Source organism: Anser brachyrhynchus, assembly GCF_964034855.1.
Source record: "Anser brachyrhynchus genome assembly, chromosome: 8".
NCBI lineage: Eukaryota > Metazoa > Chordata > Aves > Anseriformes > Anatidae > Anser > Anser brachyrhynchus.
In genome coordinates, this window is record NC_137702.1 from 2,789,014 (window position 1) to 2,814,408 (window position 25,395).

Here is a 25,395-nt window from a genome sequence, read left to right on the forward strand (position 1 = left end):
TTGGTGGCCCTGCTGGGTACACCTGAATGGCAAACTGGAGGTGCAGCTGGAGTGGGGAAGACATGCCCACGCTGGTGATTATCCTGCCAAAAAAAAAAAAAAGGGGGGGGGGAAGGGAGGATGACCTGGGTTTTGCCACATGCAGCAACCAAAGCCCAGTCGCTGGCTGCCTGGCGCTTGGGTCTGGAGCCCAGGCAGAATCCTGGTACCGCATCAGCACCACTCATGTGTGATTTTTGTTTAGTCCCTCTCGTTTCCCCCGCACAAGTAATTCTGAGGCCTGGCATCGGACTCTTGCTCTCTTCCAGGACCAGCCACATCCATAAACTCTGTGCTTGCTGGGGTTCGGTTACGTTTATTTGGTTAAGGTGCCAGGGACTGCCTGAAAATGTCAGGACTGAAAATGGCTGTCCGAAGCACCACCACGAGCTGCCCTGCCCACAGCCCCCCTGCACGTCTTCCTTTGTGTGGGTACAGCTGTGTGCTTCCCTTTGGGCCGGACAGAGACCGCTCACCCACACGGGCATTTTTCCCCCATTTCTTTGCATCTTGCAGTCACGGGAGCCATGAGCAGATGGCGGCATTCTGCATCTGTTTCACAAGGGGATGCCCAGAAAATCGGGTTCTGTCGATGGAGCGCAGGAAGGGCAATCCTTTTCGGTGCCATGCGTTGTGGCGGCAGCGTGGGATTTCACATGCCTCCGTCGCTTTCTGGTCTCTCCCAGGGGTGGTGGCTGTGAATTGCCTCCCCCTGTCCTGCTCCGCTTTGCTGCTCGGCGATGGCGCACGGCGATCCACAGGTGAAACTGGGTGGAAGGGGTGTGCGGCACCAGCGCTCCCACAAAGGACAGCTTCCCGCAGAGCAGGCGTCATCTGCAGCGTGCTGCTGCTTTCCCGTGTCAACCCCTCCGTGTCTGGCCACGGACCCATCGATGTGCAGGCGGGCACGGTGCCTCCCAGACAGATGGGCACCAGCACAGGCAGGCCAAGGACCGCATGTGAGCGCGAAATATGTTGGAGGCGGGCAGGATGAGCAGCCAGGAGCGTCGCAGTGTCTTTCACTCCTAACACCTTCACAAAAGTGGCGAGATCAGGTGCAGCTTAGAGGTGAGTTAACACTTAGAAGCTGAAAAGGGGAGGCACGGATAAGGGAGAGCACAGGGCCAGGCAGCGGGGCTACTTGGAAGAAGAGTTTTAATGATGCCACCTCTCCTGCTTCAGCTAACGCAGAGGAGTGTGTATAGAAGAGGCCAGAACAAATGTTTGTGGTTGGTTTTGGTGATTTGCTGAGCAAAGTTATTGCAACGAGAAGAGGTGTTCACATACCTAAGCGGACATTGATAGAGGACAAGAAGGTAATTGCAACAGGAAACCCAGTGTTAAAGCTGTTGTGAGTTCACTGCTGTCAACACAAATCCACTCTCTGCAGCATTTCTCTTGTGATTCCAAATACTGAAGTATTCTGCAATTTAAAAGAAGTATTTATTAAAGAAAAAGGGTCTAGAATAAGAAAGCACAACTTACAGCCAACAGAAAAGGCCAACAGTGCCATAAAAATATTTTTAATAAAACTTGCAGTACATCAACTAGGAAAAGATGATGTTCAAAGAAAGAAGTCTTGCTAACTTTTTTCTCATCGGGTTTCACTTTCAAACGGAAGATCATTTTTCACGAAAAAACACTGTATATGTGCTTGTCATATTTTGATCCACTGTCTTGGCAGAGAACTGATAATTATATGAAACTCATTATGTGAGTAGGATCTTTGCATTGCAGAGTGTGAATCATAAACCAGGATGCTAACTCATGCCCTGTGCTACCCGCAGTCAATGGACTGAGTCTTTTGGCATTGTTACCAGTGGAGCTCCACTGACCTTCGAGGAGCTATCCCCTAATTCACCACTGGAACTGAGAACAGAATTAGGTTCCCTGAATGTTCTCAAGCTTAAATCAAGGCAGCATTCGCCCCTGGATATATTTGTCATTAACAAGGGTAGCAGTGGGGGTCATTCAGTGGGATATTCTTTCAATGGGAGATATCAAACTAATGATTTTATGCTGACCAGATGTTTTGTTACAGATGATACCAAGTCCCTCGTGCAGTATGCGTAGGGACATGGTTTGGTGGTCAGTGGCTGGACGTGAACTTGGAGGTCTTTTCCAGGAGCAGTATTTCTATGGCTCTGAGTACCAGCGTGTTCCTCTGGGCTCTCCAGACCGATGTAACCACGGAGCCCAGCACTGCTGGCATGGCTGATCTGGAGTCCTGTGCTGCAGCGAGGGAAGTGGGCGCTTGCAGTTCTGCCAGTAAAATGCTGAGGAACCTGTTCCTGTGTGTGTCCTGGGATTTACTTCCCACAAGACAGTACAGTGTACACTAGCTGACTTATCTGTGAACCATGGAAACATTTTGAAAAGGTAAAGCAGACAGTACACTGAAGAATCATTTGTCACAAGTAATTGCAGGCAGTCAGAAAGAGCAGAGAGAGTATATGAATCATGACGTAAAAACAGTGAAGGGCAGGCATTTAGTCTGGTCCGTGGCTATAAGTGCAGTGACACAGGTTAGTCCTGGCATGATATACAAATGTTATGTGCAGAGGGACAAGTACAATGAATAAAGAATTCCCGTTTTCTCATTATCTCATGCAGCAGAGAGGTTTTTTACTTCGCACATAACTCATAACTTTTAGTAGGCAGGAGATGGCTACATTGAATTAGTGGGAACATTTTGTTTCCTGAATTTAAATATTCTCGCTGTGACAATTTATTTCCAGTGTAAAATCCTGGTAGAATGCACAGAGGCAGGGAAACTAGCCCAAGCAGTCATTGCAGCTGGCCAGAACTGGAACTGGGTACAGCAGACCCACCACCACCAAAGCACCAGATGCAGACAGGGTCTGGCTGCTAGGCTTGATAATGCTGACAGACAATCAGACATCAGTGCAGGTTAGGTTTTGTAACTTCCTGGTCTATAAGCAGGGTAAGAACTCAAAACACAGATCATCAGCAAAAAATAATGGTAAAAAATTAGAAACAAGACAATTTTGTTTTTATAACTTTTGCTTCACACATCAGTGTTTCATTTCTGAAATACCAAAACCAATAAGTCCCATATAACATAGATAAGGAGAGAGGTAGTTTTGGATCTTGAGTGAAATCTATCATTCAGAAAAGAACAGCTGAGAAGTCATGTACAATGCTATTGCTTATGAATTTGTTATAAAGGCAGACGATAGTAGTAACTTCTGTTCTTGTGTCTGCCTCAAGAATTTATTATTTATGGGCAAACACATGCATGATACATAATAACTTTTAGTTGTTCGGTAATTCTCTTCGCTCATACATCACAAAATGATCTGTAAATGCAGGTAGAATTACTAGCTCCATTTTAGAGGAAGAGGAATTGAGACCAGGCTGCCAGCCAGCAGTTGTCCACAAGGCATGGCTGGATGGAGGAGCCCATGGAGCACCTCAGTCTTCCATTGCAGAGATGGGCCATGGGTCTGCCTGGATGGGATACGCTGATTTCTCTTGCTCCAGTCTTGCACCAAGGTAATAGCGTGGGTTGAGACTTCTGATTTACGGTCACATTTGGACTTAGTCAAGGCAGTTGAAAAGGTTATCACCAGGATTTCTCCCCCACTAACAGCTGATGGTCAATTTTCAGCCTAAAATACTTGCATAATCATCTGAATAGCAAAAATTCACTGGGCTGTGAATGGATTAGCTTGAACAGACACAGCTTGGGGGCAGGAACCCGGTGGTGAGAGTAGTAAGGACAAATGCCATTAGTAACTCTTTAAACCGTTCCAGCATAATTCAGCAAAGCTCACAAGGGTTGCACTCTGAGTTACTGGCACCTAAAACGTAAGGACCTATGCGAAGTGTGGTACTCACATCACCCAGTGGTCAATGTGCTACTTCACACTGGCAGGCAAGAAGGCTCAGTGTCAGCAAGTTATACAAGATTACATGCTCCATACAGCAGAAATTCCTTGCAACTAGTGTTCTCAGTACACGAAACACTGAAGGCAGCACAAAACAACTGATTATTATCTTTGGTGAAGTACTGAAGATACTGAAAGCTCTGCCTATTTTCTTGTCCAAGTATTTTCTTGTGCCACTCCATAGACTTAGCCACAGATTAGGCTGTAGATTGCATGTCTGTCTGTAACGAAGTGACAACGTAGTTAACAAAGAAATGCAACCTGTCCTACCCTCCTCTTCCTCCCTAGCCTGTCAAATACTAAGCTATATTGGGTAGTGGCACTGGGAAATGAATGGCTGGGCCTGATACCACTGGTCGTAGAGAAGTCCATCAGCTTCCCCTTTTCTGCTGACAGCCAGTTGTGCCAGGGATTCATGTAGATGAGTAACAAAAGCTGAAAGTTCGCATTTTCAAGTGAAAATGGGAGGGAAAAAAGTTCCCAGGAAGTTGAAATACCATGTTTTGACACTTTCTGTGCAAAAAGTGGAAATTTCAAATGTTAAAATTACTTTTTAAATATTCAAATTCTGTATTATATTTAAATATTGTTAAGAGATAAAAAGGTCAAATTCTAAAAGGCCATGTTAGAATTATTGTTTCAATTTTGCTCTCAAACTATTTCCCACATTGTACAAATTTTCCTCCATTGAAAATTTCAGGTTTCATTTCTGATCAGAACAAAGACAAATGTTCAGACTTCAAAATCCAGTGCTCAGCTCTAGCAAGCTGCCTGAGTCATGAGAAGCCAAATTTATCCAGTGAAAGCAATCAGGAATTTTTAGTAACCAAACCATGCCATGAACCAGCCTTTTGGGAATTCACAAAATTGATGCATCAAAACTTTTGGCTGATGGATAAAATAAAAAGTAAATACTGAGCTTTTTCAGAACAGACAGGAAAAAACAAACAAACAAACAAACAAAACCATTTTTCTCTCATGCATTTTTCTATACACTTCCATGTAATGAAGCCAGAAGATTAAGAGTGGAGGATCTTTGTAGACTTTTTGTGCATGTTTGTTTTTTAAACCTAGTACAGATAAAACTGAACGTCTGCTTTAATGAACCAGTGTTCCATTTTTTCTCTTCAGATTATAGACGTCAGTTGTTACAGTCTTCACCTCCTTTCCATGTCTGGAATCAGTTGTCACCTCATCTGCCCTGTCTTCTGAAATTTGTGTTTTTTCTGGCTGTGTTTGTTGTTGTATTGGGTTATTCTCTAGCTATTTCTGTATTGGCTTACTGCGGTGGGGTAAATCGGTGCCTGCAACAGAAAAGCAAAATTCTGAACTTCAGCAGAACTAAAATCTCACCCTTCTTGCTCTGGGTCTGCAGTCTCTATAACATTTTGTAACCCATTTGATTTTTTTTCTCCGCATCCGTCTCATGTTTCTCTTTTGTTAAGCAGTTGGGGTAGCCACCTTTGAAGTGAAGGATCAAGCTCAAAATCTTACTGTTTTGCAAGTGAAAAGAGAGATTTGGAATGTAGTGTCTTTTTCAGCCTTAACAGTAACATCACTGCCAGCAACTCTATAACAAGGACTGTTATACTCCCACTCCTACTTAGTGGCAGAAATTGGTCTGTTTTATGTTCCTGCTCAGACATTTCCATTCATCTCTGCCTTGCTTTTAATGGCCCAATCTGTACCACTCTCGTTAGTCAGTGTTTACATTCATGGTCCATTTGGGTGGAACGATTTCTCACCTGAGGATTGCACAGCCATCGCTCCGTTTAGGTTTTGTGCACTGATTTTATTTTATGCTGAATCTGGCTATGGGTGGCCTCGTGTTTTGCAGTATCAGTATGTCTGAGTTGAGTGCTGTTGTGACAAACACCGGCTTGGCTGGCATGCAACAAATGGTATAGGCAGATCCCGTATCACAGCCCTGTTATTATACCCTGCTGTGAAAGGGTCCCTGTTGCTGGTCTGGTGCTAGACACAGAACGGTGTACTTTTCCCTCCAGGACTTCTCTTGGAGGAGCTCTGTGGATGGAAACACTGCAAGAACCGCGGTGAATGTAACAGTTGAGCAACTGAAACCATTTTGTTTAAGTCAAAACCTCTGTAAACAGCTGTTAATTTGAAGTGACTTGTTTTTGGTTTTGGTTTTGTTTTTTTTTTGCTGTTTTTGTTTTTGTTTTCGTTGGCTTTTTTTTCTGTAATTGGGATGTTTCTTTTGTTGCAGTTGGTTTAAATTATGCATCTCAGCTGCTGATTTGATTTAAATTTAACATGAGTTATTATAAGATAATTAGATACCAAAGTGTTATTAAGAATGCTTTTAAAATTTAACAGTGATACTTACTACACATCGATATACATATTTTTAATAATCAATTGGCCTTCAATCTCAAAATTTTCTCATGAAACTTACGTTAAATCTTACTCAGATATAATTTTAACTGAACCAAACAGATACTCAAATACCTGTTGCTGTAAATCAGCAATTTGTCTTGCCTAGCCCCATCGTACATGAGTAGTGGTACACAGTGTTCAGAGTACTACAGCAGCCGGGTAGGACCTCAGATGAGCACTGCTGGGCAGGTGTGAAGCAGATGAAAGGTGGAAGAAGTGGGCAAAGTTAAGGAGAGAGATAACAGATGGAAACTGCTGGTGAAGCTACCTTTGCTTTTATGCTGCTGGCATTTTTCTAGTCATGGCTGAAGGTGGGCGTTGAATAGCGTTGGCATTTGGTGGTGATGCAAACTGGAGACCGTTGTACTGTGTGCCATATTTTATAACAAACTTGTAACTGGGGAGGAAACGAGAGGAGAGCTAAGAACTGACTTTATTTACTAAGGGCATGAGGTTCAGAGGTTGTAACTCCTGTTAGACATCTGTGATGAAATGACATAGGTGTCTGCTCCTCTCCGTTTGGCATATGCAGGGATAGGCAGAGGAAACTGGTCTGTGTGGTAAAGATAGCTGGCCTTGAGATGTGTGTTGGATGGGATGGGAAGAGAGAACCCCCAAAAGTGGCTGTTCACTTGGATGAAGAGAAGACCCACCTGAATTTCTGTGGGTTGGCGTGCAGTCAGCCAAGTAAGATCAAGTCTAGCCGGGCTGACCCTCTGCTGCCTGACTGCTGCTCCCTTGCAGTGTGCTGCCCAGGAGACCCAGTAACGGGATTAATTCAGTTCGTCCTCACTCCACCCTGTTTCTTCTTATTCCTCATTCTGAAGGCTCTTGACGTACAGGAACATTTGGGGAAAAATTCAGGAGCAGTTCCAGACGCCTGCTGTGCTGTGGGAGAGCAGCCTCCTCCCGCCGGGAGCTGTACCTCAGGGATGGGGTTTGGACTCACAGGCCTGTTGGGCCTAGGCGTGTGTAACAACTACGTGTGCTGGCAACTACGAGTAGAAGCCAACCTTGTGTAGTGCCTGTCAGTATCTCAGCAAGCTCAACATTTTCAAGGCAATGCAGAGGATGTTGGTGCTTGGTTGGTCCTGATTTAAGTGTTTCACCCCACACATTTTTTACACAAAAGCCTTCGGTTTTCTTTAATGGGATGTTTATACCTTTTATTCCTGGCAGTAGAATATCACAGGTAAGTGGGAACGTCTATGCTTTTTCTGCAGTGCAGGACTGTATGCCCTTCCTAGCATTGCCAAATTCCCAATCTGAATGGGATTTCAGTACAGTACTGGGGAAGTTGGCTACTGTTTAATTATCTGGTCAGAAGTGAAAAGAGAAAAAGCCTGGAGTGCTGCATTTAGTTTTTGCTTCCATCTTGGCTCCTAGAGCAGCCATGAGCATGTTGTGTGCCACCTTTTCCTACCAGAAGCTGCCTCTCGCCAACTGATCCTCGTGTGTGTGGGCACAAGGCAGCTCGCAGCCTTGCTCCGACATCCTCCAGCTGAACTCAAGCTTTGACTGAAGACGTTCTGTGCGAGCTGGGCACCTTTATTTGTATGCTGTTGGCTCCTGGCACAACTGGGGAAAACATGTACTTTGCATTTCAGTTGCCCACTTGGTGAATTTTGTGGGCAGACAGTGTGTTACTGCATATATATTCAACTCTTTCTATGCTTAGGTCTCTGCTCAGCCATGTCCTCTAAGTGGCTATATAGTGCTGATAAATAATACCAAAAGGGACTAAGGGCCAGTCCCAGTTCTGGCTTTTTCCCTATGTTGTCAGTCTGGAGGCAGCTGTGCTATTACCTTTTTCATGGCTTTGTTCTTTTCTAGTGAAATTATAAGGTGAAACTGCAGTAGATTTATTGATGTTTAATTTCTGGAAGTGATCTAGCATCTAGTAAAGTAAAAGGCAAAGTCCCATGAAGGGGTGCAAACCAAGCTCAGAGTTGTCGTTGATCTACTTCTCTGAGATTTGGTATTGTTATTTTTGATGAAGGGTCTGGATACCAAACGTAAGCTTGTAAACTGTCTGTAGCTCCAAATGTGAAGTCCACGAACAAATTCGTACTGCGTTTAGTTAAGAACTTGGAGAACAGGCCCCAGTTATTACCAAGCTGTTGCCATGTTTGTGAGAGGCCGCAAGGTACAGTGCAGAGTTTCTCAGCCATCAAAAGGGTCACAAAAGACAATCAAGGAGGTCTGAAAATGGAAAATGTTATTACTATTTGAGGCCAAAACTCTTCTTAGCCTTCTATTCTCTCATCCTTCATGCTTAAGTATTCCCTGTCAGCTTCGTAAAACACATGCGTGAGTACATTACATTGACTTACTGTTGTTACCCTTGGTACAGGGGTAGTATCTTACTGTTATCTCTGTAGTAATGTTTTTATGTAGCATAAACCTCACCAAGGCAGGATAGGTGAGAATGATTAATCATGTGTGGTTGTCCCTCTGCTACTAACTTAGCCTTGCAGCCAGTGACAGTACTTGCGTTAGTATCTTGTGGGGTAGGCTCAAGGCTTTGTTACATTTCGAAGAATCACTGGATCTGAATTTGTATGAACTTGAATAAGTCATCTCAGGGTCTGAGGGCTCCCACAAACGTGACTGATCTGGGTTATGATGGCTGCTTCCTCTGCAGGTTATCAGCCTTCAGGTATGACAGCACAACCGCTTGGGTAATGAGTTATTAACCCGGCTCAGTCAGAAGTGATCCTGTACTAAAGCTCTGTAAGCTAAGCCAAATTATTTGACAGATCTGGACTAACTAGTGGCTACTTGAAGAGGTACATTGGCTGCTCTAAGGAGGAGAACATCTGCAGTGGGTGCTGTGGAGTAGGGAAGTGGGGAGCTGCTATTCTCTAACCTAGACCAGCTACTGCATCCTGGTGTCGTGGTAAGTTACCCTACAGCTGGCATCCTCATTCTTTCCTTCTGTACCGCGCAAAGAAAACAAGCTGGTCTCAGGATGTAGCCGGGACTGGCTGGTCAGTATTTATACTGCTTGCACATCGCTGCCTGAAGGCTATATTTATTCCAAACCAAATGCCAGGCTGTTCTTGAAGTGAAGGGGTAGCTCACGTCCTGTAAGATGCACTGTCAGGCACTACGAAGAGGGAGTATTAGAGGCAACAAACACTTTGTTGTCTCTAAAACTGGGAGGATCATTGGACTGCAGCAGGGCAAATTTGGAAGGTTTTAGCCTGTTTTACAAATGAATTTACACATGACAAATGGTGACATTTAGAAACCATTGCAGAGGGCCCTAAAATAAAGAGAATGGAGGTTGAAAATACGAAGACCAGTCTGGAAGGAGATCAGGAGGAAAGATATTAACAGCAAACCCCTCCCTGAAATGCAGAGAAGTAATAAAAGAACTCCAATAACATTCCTATTATTATTTTTTTTTCCTGTGACCCTTCTCAGAACATTTCATTTAGTTCTGCTGCTTTACTAAACATCGTTGGTAATTCACTGGATTGTGCATGACTGCAGGAAAAAGGGCAAAGCTCTCTAGAGCAAAGCCTCACAGCTCAAGGTGAAATCCCTCTGCTTTCAGAGGGGTGCCTTTGGGGCACACCCAGCAAGACCTTTGCAAGGTTTTGTATCGAAAGCCAGTGCAGGTTTAGCACATTTCCTCCACGGCCCTCCAAGACCATAAATATGGAGGCTAATCAGTGCTTAGGCAGCAGGCTCCAAAGCAAGGAACAGAGGATGGTTCTGTTTTGAAAAGATTATTATGTTGATCAATGATTTCACCCTGTGCATTTGGCATAAGTGTGTGGCCTTGAATAAATACATCAGCTGGCTGTGCAGTACACAAGAAGCACGTCTTAAGAGAAATGAACTGGATTCTCTACCTCCTTCTGCACCTTTAAGAGGAGAATTGTCTAACTAATCATTATGAAGACCATCAGTTTTATAAACATACCTATATGTGTGCATATATATACACGAGTATATTTGTATATAAGTACACGTACATATACACGTAAAACCCTAATGGTAGCTGGCAGCAGAATTCTTTAATTAGGAAGCAAAGGAGGACCAGTCATAAAGAATGCACAAGAAGATGAAACTCCATCTTACCTTCATAAGCAGAATTTGTGGATGTTACTTTTTTTTAATATTAGCTTTTGATTCGAGCGACGCCAATATCATCCAGTTAGCATCCAGTAAACAATATTAAACATTAAACTTCTCAGGAGGGAATCACAAAAATTGCATTGAATTCTAGACATTGTAAATAGTTATTCAGTATAATAATAATTTATTTATGTATTTATTTATTCATTTTACTAAAGCAAAAGCATTTCAGATATAGCTGAAAATCTCTGTGATCATGACTGGAGAAATGGATGTTACTGACCCAGGGGTAGTAGTCCTCCTTTCTGCAACTACAGTGTCCTAATATCCCATGGTACTACAAACAAATGCTGTACAGGTAGCATGTGTTAGCTTGAAATGTAAACTCAAGGTCTTGAAAACCTGGGGGAATTAAATATCTTTTGATTTTGTTTTAGATAGCCCTTGCATCTTGGCTATAGCTGGATTATTCCATTCACTCTTCCTGCATTCTTTTTGAGGTCTCTGAAATACATTTTTCACTTTCCCTCCTGAATAGTTGACACTGCTGTGGTATCACAGTATGCTGCTAAATAGCTGATTCCTGCTACTCCATATGTGGCTGTATTTCTGAGGAATCCCAGATAAATTTTCAAATAGAAAATGTGCATAATGTCAAATTATCATTGCTATTACCTCTGGAGATTCCAGTAACACTATTGTAAACCATCAATAATATGCCTGGGATTCTTTAAGGTATAAAATAAGTCATTTTGCAAAGGGAAGTCACTCTTTGGCATATGAACTGGCTTTCGAGAGAGGACCATATGCCACAGTCTTGCTGTTCCCAAGTGAATCCTTTTTCCTTTGAGATTTGAGTGTGGCTTAAATGGCAATTCTCTGTAGTTTCCAAGACCTATAACAATTTCTTCTCCCATTTTAACAACTCTAATAAATCATAATCTGGTGTGACTGGGGAGCCTTATAGCTATGGGGTTTGTGAGCACCCCAAAACTTTCTTCACTGCTGGTTAGCACAGATGGGAGGAGAAGCAATCCAGAGCATGTCAAGAATCTCTGCCTCTCTGCATGGATAAGCTTAATAAGGCAAACTCGTTGTTGAGAGAAAGCACTGAACTGCTTCCAGAAACAATTAGGAAATACAGCAAACAAATAAGCCTTAGTGATTTGAATGGCTGAGGTGATCCACCTAATTGATATGGTAATAAGCACGTTTTGCTTAGTTACAGACTTGCTATTGTCTCACTGATCTGGAGCAAAAGCTTTCAGAGAGTCGAGTCACTGCCATTCAGTCATTTTAGGAAGTGTTCAAGTGGATGTGCATAAGTACATTAGGACTGTTGGAAGAGGTGGGCCAGCTTTATTAAAATAGAGTGCTAAAGAGTTTGGATGCCCAACTGGAACAGTCCTAAAGGAGCCTGATTTTTTTCCATAAAATCCCAAGTTTTTATCTTCTGAAAAGTAGAAAATGTAAAGGTGCCTGATGATACTGTGAGTGCATCTTGAAAATCTTGGCCGTGTGATTTGGCTGTTAGCTAATGTTCATGTGGAACTTTTTAGCTTTCTCTAAAAGTTTTCTGAGCTCTTTATGGGTTACTGCTGTATGTGGTGTGATCAGTGCCTCAGGCAGGAAAGAGAAATTTGGAGTCATCTTTGCATTGTGATAATACTAAATAGAAGCCACCTTGGCTGCATGTTTTGTTATTAGCTCCTACCTGCAGTTTTATATGAAATAATCTGATGAATTTATGCAGCTCATTCTTCTTAACAATGAATTGTGTTAATATATATATACAGCAAGGAAAAGGCAAGTGGGAGTTGCATTGTTGGGCCAACAGACTGCACTGCTGCCAACTCTGTGAGTATTGCTTGAGTAACCAGAGACCTAAAATGATATTACACAGCCTTAATTCAAGATTAATCTACTTTAAGGAAACAAGCCACTTGATTTTTTTATTACAGCCAAAATATCAGCCAACCCTACATTAAAACGATATTAAGGGCCATGCAGTCAGAAGGTCCTGCAGAAAAAAATGGCAGGCAATTATGCTACTAAATGCTGTGCTGTAATATAAAAGGGAGCTAAATTAGAGTTATGTGGAGTAAACTTAATTCTGATGTTCCTGAATGGAAGTGCTGGTGTTTGTTGTTTTAATGTTGGTTTTATTTGTGTGATTCCCTCGGCTGTTAAATAGACAAACATGGTCTGACTGGGAAAATCTGGTATGAAACATCAGATAGCTACGGCTTCAGATTGCCTGAAGAGCTAGTATCTTTAGATTCACTACAGTGACTTGGCTTTTGAGTTGATGGATTGATTAATAACAGAAAGTGTCATCTTGATGTGTGAACCAGCACAATACTGGAATGAGACATACTTTACCACTGGATTTCACAGATGCTTGCTGAGAGTGGAGGAATTTTGACATGCAAGAAGCCTGGGTTTCCCTCATGTCTCAAGATACGGTCAGTCTTTTCACCTGACTCTCATTTCAATCCCTTCCACTCCTCTACTTTCTGTTTTCTTCTTGGATTAGTCCTGCCTCTCCCACACACTTCTTGCTTCTTACACATCATCCCCTCCTTATTCGCTCTGCTTTCTCCCAGCTTCTTGTTCTTACATGGCAAACATTTTCTAATTTAATCTTGGTTTATCTCTTAATCACAGCTAACGAAGTTCTTCATCTAGTATCAGTCCCCCCTAATTTCCCACCTGCTTGTTTCTGCCAGTCCTGCGTTCCTTGTTCCGCTTCTTCTTCCAGCTGTTAGGCTGAGATTTTCACCAGCTTTCTGTGTCCTGGTCTACACCAGCTGGTGGTGTCTCTTTCTGCAGGGTGATTCCTGGGTGTCTCACTTCCTTTTGCTGCCTGAGTGCTAGGATTGAAATAGCTGATGGCAGCAGAAGGAGAGAGAGAATCTTCTCTGTGCTGACTTCATGAGGCTGGATTTCAAGTCGTATCTACAGTGAAATGCTTCCGTCTAGAGGATATGTTTTTATTTCTGTGTTTTAGTCTTGGCCTAATGTCAAACATGTAACTGTTCTGAAGCCTAAACAGATTTTAGGAGAGGATGAAAACCTGACAGTGTGAGCTGCTGCCGGGGAGAAGACTGGGGTGGGATGTCTCCTCTGGCACACAGCTGTAATCTGGGCGCTAACCAGGAGGGGGGGGTGTTCTATGTGCTCCGTGCAGGACGGTGCAGGTACAGCTGCTCGGCCAGCTGCTGCTTTTCGGTGAGAAACTGGGGAGAAAGCGGACCGGAGAGCTGACAGATAAAGGGGAGTCAAGAAGATCCCCAGTCTGTTGACATCTCTTTGTTTTTTTTTCAGCTTCTGGCTTCAAACTTGGGACTGGTGGGCAATGAATAATTAAGTAATTCTGTAGCTTTGCAAAAGTGTCTGTAAAAAGGACACCGTCTGAGACATATATTAATCAACAGGGTCAGAAATACGAGGATTGCCCAAGGCTTGAGGGTTTCTGTCACCATTGCAATGTCTGACACAGTGCTGAGCACATTTTGCAGAGCCACATCGTAGTCATGGTTTGAGTTGGTGAGGAACCTACCTCGTGTTGGACTCCCTTTCCCCAACCCAGAACTGCACCCTTCATGCTGTCTGTCAGCCTTGTCACATTCAGGAGCATCCTGGATCAAACTTGAGCAACCTCCTGGGACAGCCCTGAACCAGCCTGAGCTCAGGGAGCAGGGTCTGCCCCCTGGGGGCTGCGTTAACCACCCCGGAGGGTGGCAGCAGATTTCAGGGCCAGCCTGATGCTGGGCGTGCTGGGGAGGCAGGCTGCCCTGTGAAGCTTAGATCCTGCCCTCGAGTGATGATAAAATATGCACGAGGCTGCTTCTGTGAAGCATGGGGAGTCCAAGAGTGCAGCCAATGTGGGCAGTGTGACCGAACCATTTGCAACGGGAGCCAGAATGCCAAGTACCCTGCTGGTCCCAGTGCTTCCTTAACAATCAAATGCGTTAAGGACAAACATAATCCAATTACAAAGCAGAGAACCCATGGTAACAGTTCAGTAGCACATGGGATGAAAAAATAATGTAGCTAAAAAGTCATAAAAATGAATACTATTTGATTAGATCCAAACCAGTGGTATCAACTGATTTTGCTCATTTAACCTGTCTCCTGCTCGCAGTACAGCCGTCATTTAGCTGCAGGGTGGATGTGTTCATACCGAACTATTAATCTGTTTCAAAATGCCATAACATTTCCATGAAGAACTTCCTAATTTTTTTTTTCAGAAATTAAATGTCTGTTTAAAGTTCATTCCCTCCTGCTGCAACTAATTGAAATGAGATTTGGTTTATCTTTATGACATGAAAATGAGATTGAGTTTCATAATAATAACAATAATGATAACTCTATAGATTTTAGGACTAGTAGTTAATAATTATAGTAATATGTGGAGATTAGAGAAGAGTAATGCAGCATAAACAGACCATTGTTATTTGCTGAGATGTGGGATTGGCTAGCAAGCAGTTAATACCAATTTTCTTATTTTTTATCTATTTTCTGTTCTCATTGAATTTTAGCCAAGAGTACTAATTAATTTTGCTCCAGTGTATGATAGTTTAAGGAAGCTTTTTTGAACTATTGAACAATTTAATGCGTAAAGAAATGGATTTTACGAAGGGCAAATTCTTAAAAAGCAAAAAGCTAGGGAATATAAACATTCATCAGCCATCTATCCTCCCCACCTCCCCTGGGGGTGTATGATCAGGAGTTGGCCCTGGGGGTGGCCGTAGCAGTTTCAGCTGCAGTCTGAAGGTGAACCTGAAGGTCTTTCGTGCTGAGCACTGAAGTCACAAGGAATGCTGCTGAGGGATGGAAAGGGCCCGGGCTTTGCCCAATGTGTTGCACGCCAGAACAAAAGTCCTGGGGGTACTTCCCAGTTCTGTTTGAGGATGGGATTTGGGTCCAAACTGTTTTAGCTCAGCTAGTGCCCAAGCCTGTACAAAGCACTAGTGGAATGAGCTCTGCTGAGAAGTGCTGTGAGACTGGCTGTTGTGCCAAAGCCCTAGGTCAGAAGAGAGCAGCTTTTTTTTGGAAATGCTGACTGTGTATGTCTGTAGATACGTATATGCATATAAGCTACATAAATATATTTTAATAATTACTAGAAAATGTGCTTGTCATCTTTTGAACAGCCCTAGGAGTTGTGTAATGGTTATAAGTTCGGATATTTTGAAGGTTGTGCTGCTTATTGAAAGGATAAGGATTTGAGGCATCAAAGAGGTAACACACCCTGCAAAATGGAAGGGTATATTCCAGAGGAGATCTGCACGTCCATTTTCTCTCCTGGCAGCTTTCGTTTTCTGTTTTATCTTCTTTGGTTGCTTTTATCCACTGAAGCTGAGTCATACAGCACTTCACGTGCAGAAAAATATTGTATTTTTTCTGTGCCTCTGATTGTATTGCCTTTAACCATGCTGAGCTTTACCTTCTAATATAAATGACTACTGTTTGCAGTGGGGTTTGGGGGAAGTAAGGCATTGTTTAACGTAAGTCAACAAGAATGTATTCCTTAGTGCTTTGAATTTCAATGCCTTCTTTCTTATGGTAGGAGTCAAAGAGAAGAAATATACAGCATGCACTCAATGGGGAGCCGGATCCTGGGCTGGGTTTGCAATACAACAGTGCGCTGCCACGTGCTGACCGGTGAGATGGGCAGGAGAGGTGGTGAGGAGCCAGCAAACAGCCCCTGGAGGAGAGGACAGTGATTTATATTAGCCTGTAGAAGAGATGGGAGGAGATCTGGGCAGCAGATTTGAGACTCCTGACACTTTTCCCCTATGAAATTCAGGTTTCTCAACCAAAACAGGAGGAAAAAAAAATATCATCTTATGGATCTCCATCCATGGTGGGTACAGATCGAAACAGTGATTGTAGTAGCTTGGACTGAGGACCTTTTTACCTTGGGGACGTACACCAGCCCCTCTGTCTGCCCTGGGGGAAAGCAGAGGCTGAGGATTTGATCAGGGTGGGAAGCTGGCCATGTGGTGAGGGCTTGCTGGTGCGGGGAGGAAGGGAGTTGTTATTGGAAGTAGTATCTCCAAGGGGGACTCAGCTGAGACCTTTGGGGAGGGGATGGAAGGAATTAGTTGACACAAAGGACAATTGGCTGTAATGGCTCTTTCAGATCGTTATGTTTTATTGTGTAAATGTATGTTTATAGGCTTTTTTAAAATGCAGATTAAACACCTAGCACTGTATTTAGATACTGGGAAGAAAGCATGTCATTGACTCAACAAATCCCTGCCCCTGCTTTTAAGCTGATATGTTCCCGTATGCTAAAATGTGTTTGGGTGATTGGGTGGTTAAATATGTGTATTGCATAACCAAAGTAGTCGCTGCTGCTGCTGGCAAAGCTAAGGCATCGGAAGAGAGACACTCTTAAACAGCATCTCTGAAGTGTCTTGGAGGATACAGACCTAAAGATTGCCCTTATTGCTGTGCAGATGGCTAGAAGATGGAAACAAACGCACTTCGTTTGAGTTGGAAGCCAAAATACGGTTTAATTGTATGGCAGATTCAGTGAGGGAAAACATCAGCCTCTGTTTTTTTTTTTGTAACACCTGACGGTGAGCTTATAGTATGGACAGGTTGGCTTGAATCATCTCTCATGATGGTGCAAATTAGAAGAAACTCCACTGAAGTGGTGGGAAGGACGGACACTTCACACCGGTGTCAGTGGGGGGGAAAGCAGGCCTGCACTTCGCCAAATACTGCCCTTAAGGACACGAATTAGGTAAGACCTGAAGAGTCAACACAGACTTTTAAGTGAGGAAATACATTTTCTTTGGCATGTACTTAGTTTCTTAATCACAAAGACGGTTCGAGCCCTCCTGCTGCGGTGCGCTGAAGAATGTCCAAATATTCCTTGGGAGACCCGCAGTTTAAAATGTGTTTTGAAACCTCTGAATGGTCAGGATGGCTTCTGCGGGAGCAGGCGAGGAGCACCCTGTCCCTTCAGAGCAGCCGTGCCAGCCCTCTCTCTTGAACCCACGTCTCTCACACGAGGCAAGAGCACAATCAATAGGCCACAAGGGCAGCCCCAGAATAAATTTTCAAAGACATGTTCTTAACTGTCTTCACAAAAGGAGATATAATGACAGTGCTGACATGGAATGGCACTGAAGGACTTCTGTAATAGCGCTGGTCAATTTTTTTTCTGCGTTTAAAAGAAAATTAGGTTTTCTGCTATGAATATTTTTCATGACAGGTGCCCACTTTCCTCTAAGCATGACAGTGTCTTGTTAAAAACAACACTTCAAAACTGATGTATTTAATTTGAAAATGAACGTTTTTCAATTTTTATTTATTTATTTTTATTACCTGACAAGAAGTAGGAATTTTCCCAGGAATACACTAATGTAGATAGAAAAAAATACATAATTTTCTAAGGAACCAAACTACTGTTTCCTGTTTCACTCTAACTTGTATTTACACCTGTAGACAACTACTTAGATCATGAGCATCAGAGAGATTTTTAAATTGTACCACATTTTAGTGAATCTGTGTATTAATAATATATTTTCTATATTTTTATTTATGTATATTTTTATAAATGTTTTTACATTTTTATTTAGATATTTTTTCCCATATGAGCACATACGGGAATTCTTAAGACACTGTTAGGGAAAATGACAGAATCAAACCCTAAAATTTAAAATGCTTCAAAAACTAAAATTCAAAATGCTAATTAACATTCTGTCAAGAAACGTGGCAAATTAGCTCACTCTGAGCTCAGGTCTCGGGGGGGTGCCCTGGTGCTCACTGTAACTCGTTAACTCTTAGGGTGTCAGCGACTGTAGCACACTCATGTCCTGTATGACAGAGGCAAGAGCAGAATCCAGAGGGAGAGCAGTTACGTCCCCACTGATGTAAGCATGCATTTATTTTTTTTAGCAGCTGCTGCTGGTATATCTGGGAATGGGTGGTATCTCCGCTCATTGCAAAGGAGCTGTGGGTGAGGACTTGGGGGACACAACAATGTGTGGTGTCACTTGGGGCTTTGTGTTTCTTGGCTTGCACCATCCTGAGCTGCTCTTGCTGTGGTTGCATAGCTAACTATTCCTGGTATCTTCTGAAGAGAAAAGTGTTGTAAGAAACAAACCTAACCGTAAGAATCATAGCTGTGTGCACCTCCTAGGTGGTTTGGGCATGTGTTGGTTTGTCTACAGCACGTTTGGTATTGACAGAAATACTTGTTGAAACGCACTGGACTGAAACTACACGGTAAATCTTTCAAATAATGTTGAAACACAGAAAATGTTAATCTTCATTATCCAAGGAGCCTGACTTGTTCTTGTGGCATGGTTTCTTCTATCACGTTTTTAATAGATTTAGACATGTTAAAGCTGTAGGAGCTTACATAAAGAAAGAAATCTCTTTAATGGCATTGTGAATGCTCACCCAGTAAACCAGTACATATTTAATAAGCCTTTGAGCAACATTCCCTGGAATCACATCGAATTTCCTAAAGGACAAAATCTCGTTGCACTATTAACTTTTTATTGTTGAGGTCTCCGTATTTACTGAGATAAACATGTTGTTTCTTTTAGCACAAAAACATTTTGAATGTTTTTAAAGGATGATGCTTCAGATATTCCACCAGATTTTCATTTGTCCTGTTACATCTCAAAGAAAAGGAGGCCTTTGTTTTTCTTGCTGAACTGAGTGCAAGTAGAAGGATTCTTTGATTGCTTACACCTACCTCAGAAGGCATTGTGGCATCGGTTAAATGTATAAGGCAGCCCTTGGGGATGAATGCAACACTTATTCCTACCCAGTAAACCATGTCCTGGCTGGTAGCAGCTACTGCTAAATGACTGACACGGAGAAGCTTTTGATGTGTCAGCCGAAGGTAGCCTTGGTAGGCTTATTGTTTTGCTATCTGCGCAACCCTCTCCTCCACAGTATGGGGTAATGTCCAGAGGAGTCGCAGCGTCCACACCAAACCCCTTGCTATGGCAGCAGCCACTTCAAACATAGTTTCATGAATAGGAGCTCATTTGACCCTTGACCACAACCAGCCTCTAAATTGGCAGACAGAGAATCAGAGTAATTTGTATCATTTCAATTAGTTACTAGCTGCATAACAGGGAGGTCATGACTTTTTTGGGATGATTATTGCCCATGGCAACCAAACTTCAATGTACCATCAGTTTCCAAATACTTTCACTTAATAAATGTAAGTTCATAAACAAGGCCCAATTGTTGGGGACACAACAAAGCTAATTATCTGCGCTGCTACCAAGTGAGCGGAAGATGACATAACTTTGTCGGCGAAATCCTTTTTATTAGCAACAGAAAAAAAGTCGCTGATAAATGGCTTTAATAATGTTGGCTGAATGAGCGTTATTGATCTTTGACTATGTAAAATGGCGAGGAAAGGCAAGTTTATATAAGAGCACTGTTGTTGTACTATTGAGAGCAGGCCGGTTTTGTTTCACAGTTTGTTCTATGCACCAAAATTCTGAAATTCTAAAATCAATGTTGCCATTGTTGGGCCAAAACAGCACACCCTTACCACAGACAATGCAAAGAATTTCAAAATATAGATAGCTCCCTGATACATACAGATCGGATTGTAAGAAACATTGGGTTGTTTTTCCTTCCCGAAGAAAGGGCAGCTTGTTCCAGGGCGTAGACAATGGTGTGTCTACATGCCTGTGAAACTTCATGAACCCAGTGCAATAATTCAAGCCTTTGATTTGAAAAATGTTTTGTATGTCTTCCTCCACATCTGCAAATACCTCCACTTTCCCTTGATGCCAGCCAAGAGTTGTTAGCAGGCGAATGTTTTCCACTTGAGGAGGAAAAAAAAAAGTTAGGCACGTACATAAGTTTTGCTATTTGGCTTTTGTTTTTTGAATTAAAATAAAGGTTTCCTTCTTTCATGTCACAATCTATTAGCCACTGGGATACCTGGTATCACAGTTCTTTCCCCTTCACCCCTGCATTTGTAGCAGATTTGACGGTGTGTGGAAACCAACACAGGCACTGCGCTGTGACTGCGTCACCTGCAATCAGCCGGAGATGCTGCTAAGATTAATCATGACAGTAGGCAATATTTCCAACATTATTAGAAGAGAAACCTAATATTTTGGGACATCAGGGATCTCTGAGCTGTTGTCCATCAAACTGAGAACCTTCATTTTCTACTCCTTGGATGGGTAACCTTAAGTTTTAACCATTTCACAGACAGAAGGTTCACACACACAAACACGCAGCGTGCTGTGCCAGATGCATGAAGTTAATCCTGGGTGCTCTTTGTAGTTGCTCCCAGATAGTTGTACAAATGGGGACATTGCGGTCAGATCAAGTCTCTGCCTCCTCTTTAGGTTTTAGCGTGCCACCATTCGCTGCCCTAACTCCGCATCCTTTTGATAATTTGTTTATAAATAATTTGCAGGACATAAAGCCCAACACTGGTGTTTAGCTAACATCTGTCTGTTCTGCAGCATAGGCTGCAAAGGGGAACTCATTTACCTCACTGATGATCTCTCAAATACAATTTTAATAAATCATATTTAAGATACAATTACATTTTGAGGCCTTAGATTGTAGAGTAAAACACTGATATTTAATGAGAGTCTACTTGAGGTGTTTAGACGGCACCATTTTTGAAGGATAGAGTTAATGCAGCTTTTGTCTGAAGCTGGAGTAGTGCAATATCCACGTTAATGGGCTGGGAATTTTCATTGCAGTCCTACTTTTTTCTTGCAGCTGTTGGTTGTAGGTCAGTGACATAAATTTTATTTAAGGCTTCATCCTGCAAAACTTTATTATGGATGGTAGTGATTATTGTCAGTGGTACTGGGCACAGCAGTAAGTGCAACCTTTCATGCTAAGGACTTGCAGGGTCAAGCTGTGCTCTATTTGCAGGAGTAAGCAGTGCCTCGGGTTAAAAGATATGGGGGATCTGGCTCTTAAGGAAAATCTCTAAGATGATGTACGTCATTGAGCACTTTTAGTCCCTCATGAATGCAGTGGGAGTTGAAGGCACTCAGCACCTTCTGGGATTGGGCCCAGAATAATTGTTTTCAAATGGGACTGTAATCTCTGATTTTATTTGTAAAGCAACTGGAGTCCTGACTTAGAGCGGAAGGCTGACATTATTACCAAAAAAATCAGGGATTTTGTCCTCACTCAGCAGAGGGCCTAAACAATTGCCCTTTGATTTATAAAGAAAGCTCAGTGCCCAAGTAACTGCAGATCTGAGATGAATTTGCCTGTTTACTTTCAAGCTGTACTTGAGAAACCAGTGAGAAAAGGTCATTTTTAAATGACCACTGCACCTTCGACAGAACTGCTCTGCAGGTGGTTTGGGACGTCCCCATACATTGCAGTAAGTTGCCTGAGCTCACACACAGGGGCGAAGGTGTTTCTGGAATAAACCAGAACTTCAGTAAGGTGCTGTGAAGATACAGAACCAGCGTTTTCCTACTATTCCTATTTGAAACATCATCCCTGAGAGAGGCTGAGCATTCTCACTATCCACAGACTCAGTAAGCCAAGTGCAAAGATGCTGGCTTACATGCCGTTTTCTTCATAGTTTAATTCTTTTGGATTTTAGTGACAGCCAGCCTCTCTATAGCCCCTGAAAGGACTCAGAAGAGCTTTCAAGTTTGGTCCAGTATGGAGCTCAGCTGCAAGTACTGCACATACGTATCTTGCCATTAGAGTCAAAGAAACAACGCACCTCATCCAGGATGGAGCCCGTAATAGTCTCCTAGCATTCACATTTAGTGACATTATACAAAGTCATTAACAAACTCCATAAAGCAAAATGACTGTTGAGACAGCAAATAAAATCCAATTGCTTGTGTTCCACAACAAGTAAACCAACAATGCCATCCCGTACCCTTCCCCCCCCCCCCCCTTCTCTCCATGATGCATTTCTGAATATTTCTAGAACCTTTTTACACTCCTTTGGCAGCTGATCCTATCCCACCTTATCCATCATCATTGCTGCCTTGCGAGCTGATTCATTTATCTCGTTGCTTTAAGGCTGTCACCTCGAGCTTTGGATACATAGACCCAATTTCTTGGATTTGGTCTTTCATGTGGCCTCTTCCCTGCTGGCATCCACTCAATCATCCCCTCTGCCATCTGATCTTCTTCTAAGCTCCCCATATGTCATACACTTCTCAACCACCTGGTGGTTGCACACAGTATCTACCTTTAGATCTTTCTTTCCCCCCGCATTCCTTGTTTACTATCATGTATTGCAGGATTTATCTTTCCGTGTCTTTGTGTCTTTGCAAGACTGCTTTTTCTTAATTAGAGAGCACAGGAACTCAGGCAAGCGATGGTTTTGTGTCCTTTCTTCTTTATGTTCCAGAATATTTCTTTCCCTCTGGAATACAATTTCTGATGCCTATGAAATTCAGTTTTATTCCACACCTTCTTTTCCTTCTTATTTCTGTTGTGCTGTCTTGGCCCTTAAAAAGTTACTTACATTTAAAAGTGACGTCTTAACTCACTTTCCTGCCATCTCCACCAGATCTCCCCTGCTAGCATACACTGGGATGCTACCTTGTAATCATACTAGTTTTCCTCATGCCACGAACTCTGACTTTGTTAGATGAGACACTGCCGTGCAAAGTTCCTTTCTTTTCGTCTGCTCTCCTTTCCACCAGCCCCACCACAATTAATATTCTTTGCTGCGGTTAGCATCTTCTGCATATTCCAGCACCTTTTGCTCTCTGAGCATAATTCTTATATAACTCTTGATATGATAAGTCATACTGGCCAGAGTTAACCTTATTACTAGAGATGTACTGAGCAATCTTGCAGTCATGAGATACCAGGGATATTTCAGTAATGGGAAATCTGCTTCCCATACAAGATTGATTTTACTTATGACCTTTAGCTAGAACGATACCTGTAAATTCTTATCTGCATTAATTTCTTGTTTTCTCTTGTCACATGCTGTCACTGTATGTGTATCTTGCAGATTTGAAGAACTGCCCATGTAACACGCTCTCTGGAAGGACTCAGAGTTATCGTAATACAGTCAGCTTTTTTGGTTTGAAGAGTCTGGATTCCTACACTGCACTTAGGACATAGTGGCTAAGAAACATACAAATCCTAATACTGACTTTTTTGATAGACTGAGAATTATTTCAGTGCACCTGCTTAATATTTCCTTAATGTGAGGTGTTAATGATACATGGCCATAGTACTCAGTTTGCTAAAATCAGGGACTGAAGAAATGAGATTAAATTTTAAAATAAAAGTTAGGGTTTAATTTCTAATGTAATCTTTTCTTGCGAAAGGCTTTTTGTGGCATCCCAATCACAGAGTATTTGGAATTCTGTTTTCCTCCTTCTAACACAGTTTGTGGTCATTGCTGATAAGTATGAGTTAATCAAAATGTAAAAATGAGTCACGAATGAAGGTTGAATGTTCCCCTTAAAGATGGATTACAGCTCACACAGTACGGTATGCTTATTAGAGAAATCAGTGTGGAGGTCCTGTGGCCATTGTTATGCAGGAGGACAGTCCCCTTTGACCTTAAAATCTATGTGTATGTATAGATGAGAGGACCCTTACTGTGTCTTACAGATTTTTTTCACCATTAATTAATTTTGGAGACCTTACATGAAAATCAACTTCCTAGTGCTTCTTTCTGTTTGCTGTGGACAATATGTATGTCATACTTCATTAAACAGATAACTTGTTTAAACTTCTGCCTTTATATACTGTGTACAGTTGAGCATCTTACTGTCTATAAATAAGAGATGAAATGCATTACAGATCATTTAGTAAAACAGACATCCCATTTCCTTATTGCTGAAATAATTGCAAGGGAACCTTCCCATTAGGTAAGATGAAAGCTGCCATTGACAAGGAAATCTTTCCCTTCCATCCATTAAACGTTTTGTGCTGGTCACAGGAACTGTTAAATGTTTTCTTACTTCTCTTGTAATTTTCAAGTTGCTCTTGAATATTCTGAATTTAGTTCTGGAATTAATAATGGATAGGTCAAAGGAACCATATGACTGAAATATCCTGGCTTGCTCTCCAGTAGCTTAACAACAGCATTTCTGGAAGGAAAGAATGGCTTCTCAGTTCGAGTGGCATCATACTGAAGTCGCACTGCCAACTGCATTGCTCAAATCATGTTGTACTTCTGTTTCCTAACAGGAATTAAAGAGAACGTTTTCACAGATAAGGCAACCTCTATCAAGACTGCGTTCAGTTTTCCTCACAAAATCTGTAGGAAAATTACAGAAACACCCGTATGTATTGCAAAAGAGGACTGAAATCTTTTTTATACCAAGATGAGTAAGTGCTACATTGCTTAGAAGAAGGTCAGAGCTGTGAAGCTTGACATGACTTCATGTGACTACATTTTTATGTTGATGCCAGTCTCCTTTTCCAATTCACAGCTGGTCAGGGACCATTCTTTATAATGCATCTGATGGTTTTCTCTTGTGCCATGGAGACAAGCACTCACCACGAAGCCTGAAGTAATAGGCGTGCTGTACTAAAAATGTTTTCTCATGGCATAAGATTGGTTTAAAAAAAAAAAAAAAGATAGGAATATAGATTTTTCCTCAACATTATGTCAATACTAGGTAATATTTTTGTCTTTGACCTCTTGGCCAGTTCTAGTTGCTGTGTTTTGAAAAGTTGTAGCTGAAATATCAAAGATCCCAAAAAGAGCAATAAATATTGTTGGAAGCTTGAAAAGCTTCTATGTTGCAGGAGTCAGAATGTGATTTCTGTGCTTAGTTCAACGAGAAGGTTGATGTTATTTGTTGTGTGAAATGTATACAGTAGAAAAAAATGGTTGGTTTAACTTCTGTCTCAGTACCCAAACAAGGGAACCAGGGTTGTAATACCACTAAAAGCTAAAAGGATTTTGAAAATACAATATATTAGTTCTGAAGTTCCCTGCCACTAGATAGTGAGGCAGAAAAGGAGAAAAATA

At 42.2% G+C, this 25,395-nt stretch overlaps 1 protein-coding gene across 34 annotated transcripts in view; it reads left to right on the forward strand.

The window, feature by feature from the left end:
• Positions 1-1,762: 1,762 nt before the first annotated feature.
• LOC308199246 (uncharacterized protein) overlaps positions 1,763-25,395 on the forward strand; it is a 143,138-nt gene continuing 119,505 nt past the window's right edge. For 10 of the 34 annotated variants that reach the window (XR_013954528.1, XR_013954529.1, XM_080603134.1 and 7 more), the window contains exons 1-3: positions 1,763-11,926; positions 12,233-12,293; positions 12,834-12,901. Coding sequence is in view for 17 of the 34 variants with exons in the window: in XM_080603134.1 (XP_080459260.1) it covers positions 11,919-11,926; positions 12,233-12,293; positions 12,834-12,901 (137 nt within the window). In the remaining 17 variants the exon portion in view is untranslated. Of the gene's footprint in view, positions 18,332-23,412; positions 24,590-25,395 lie in introns of those variants that run through there. The other 24 variants (XR_013954531.1, XR_013954532.1, XR_013954535.1 and 21 more) reach the window with 14 other exon arrangements.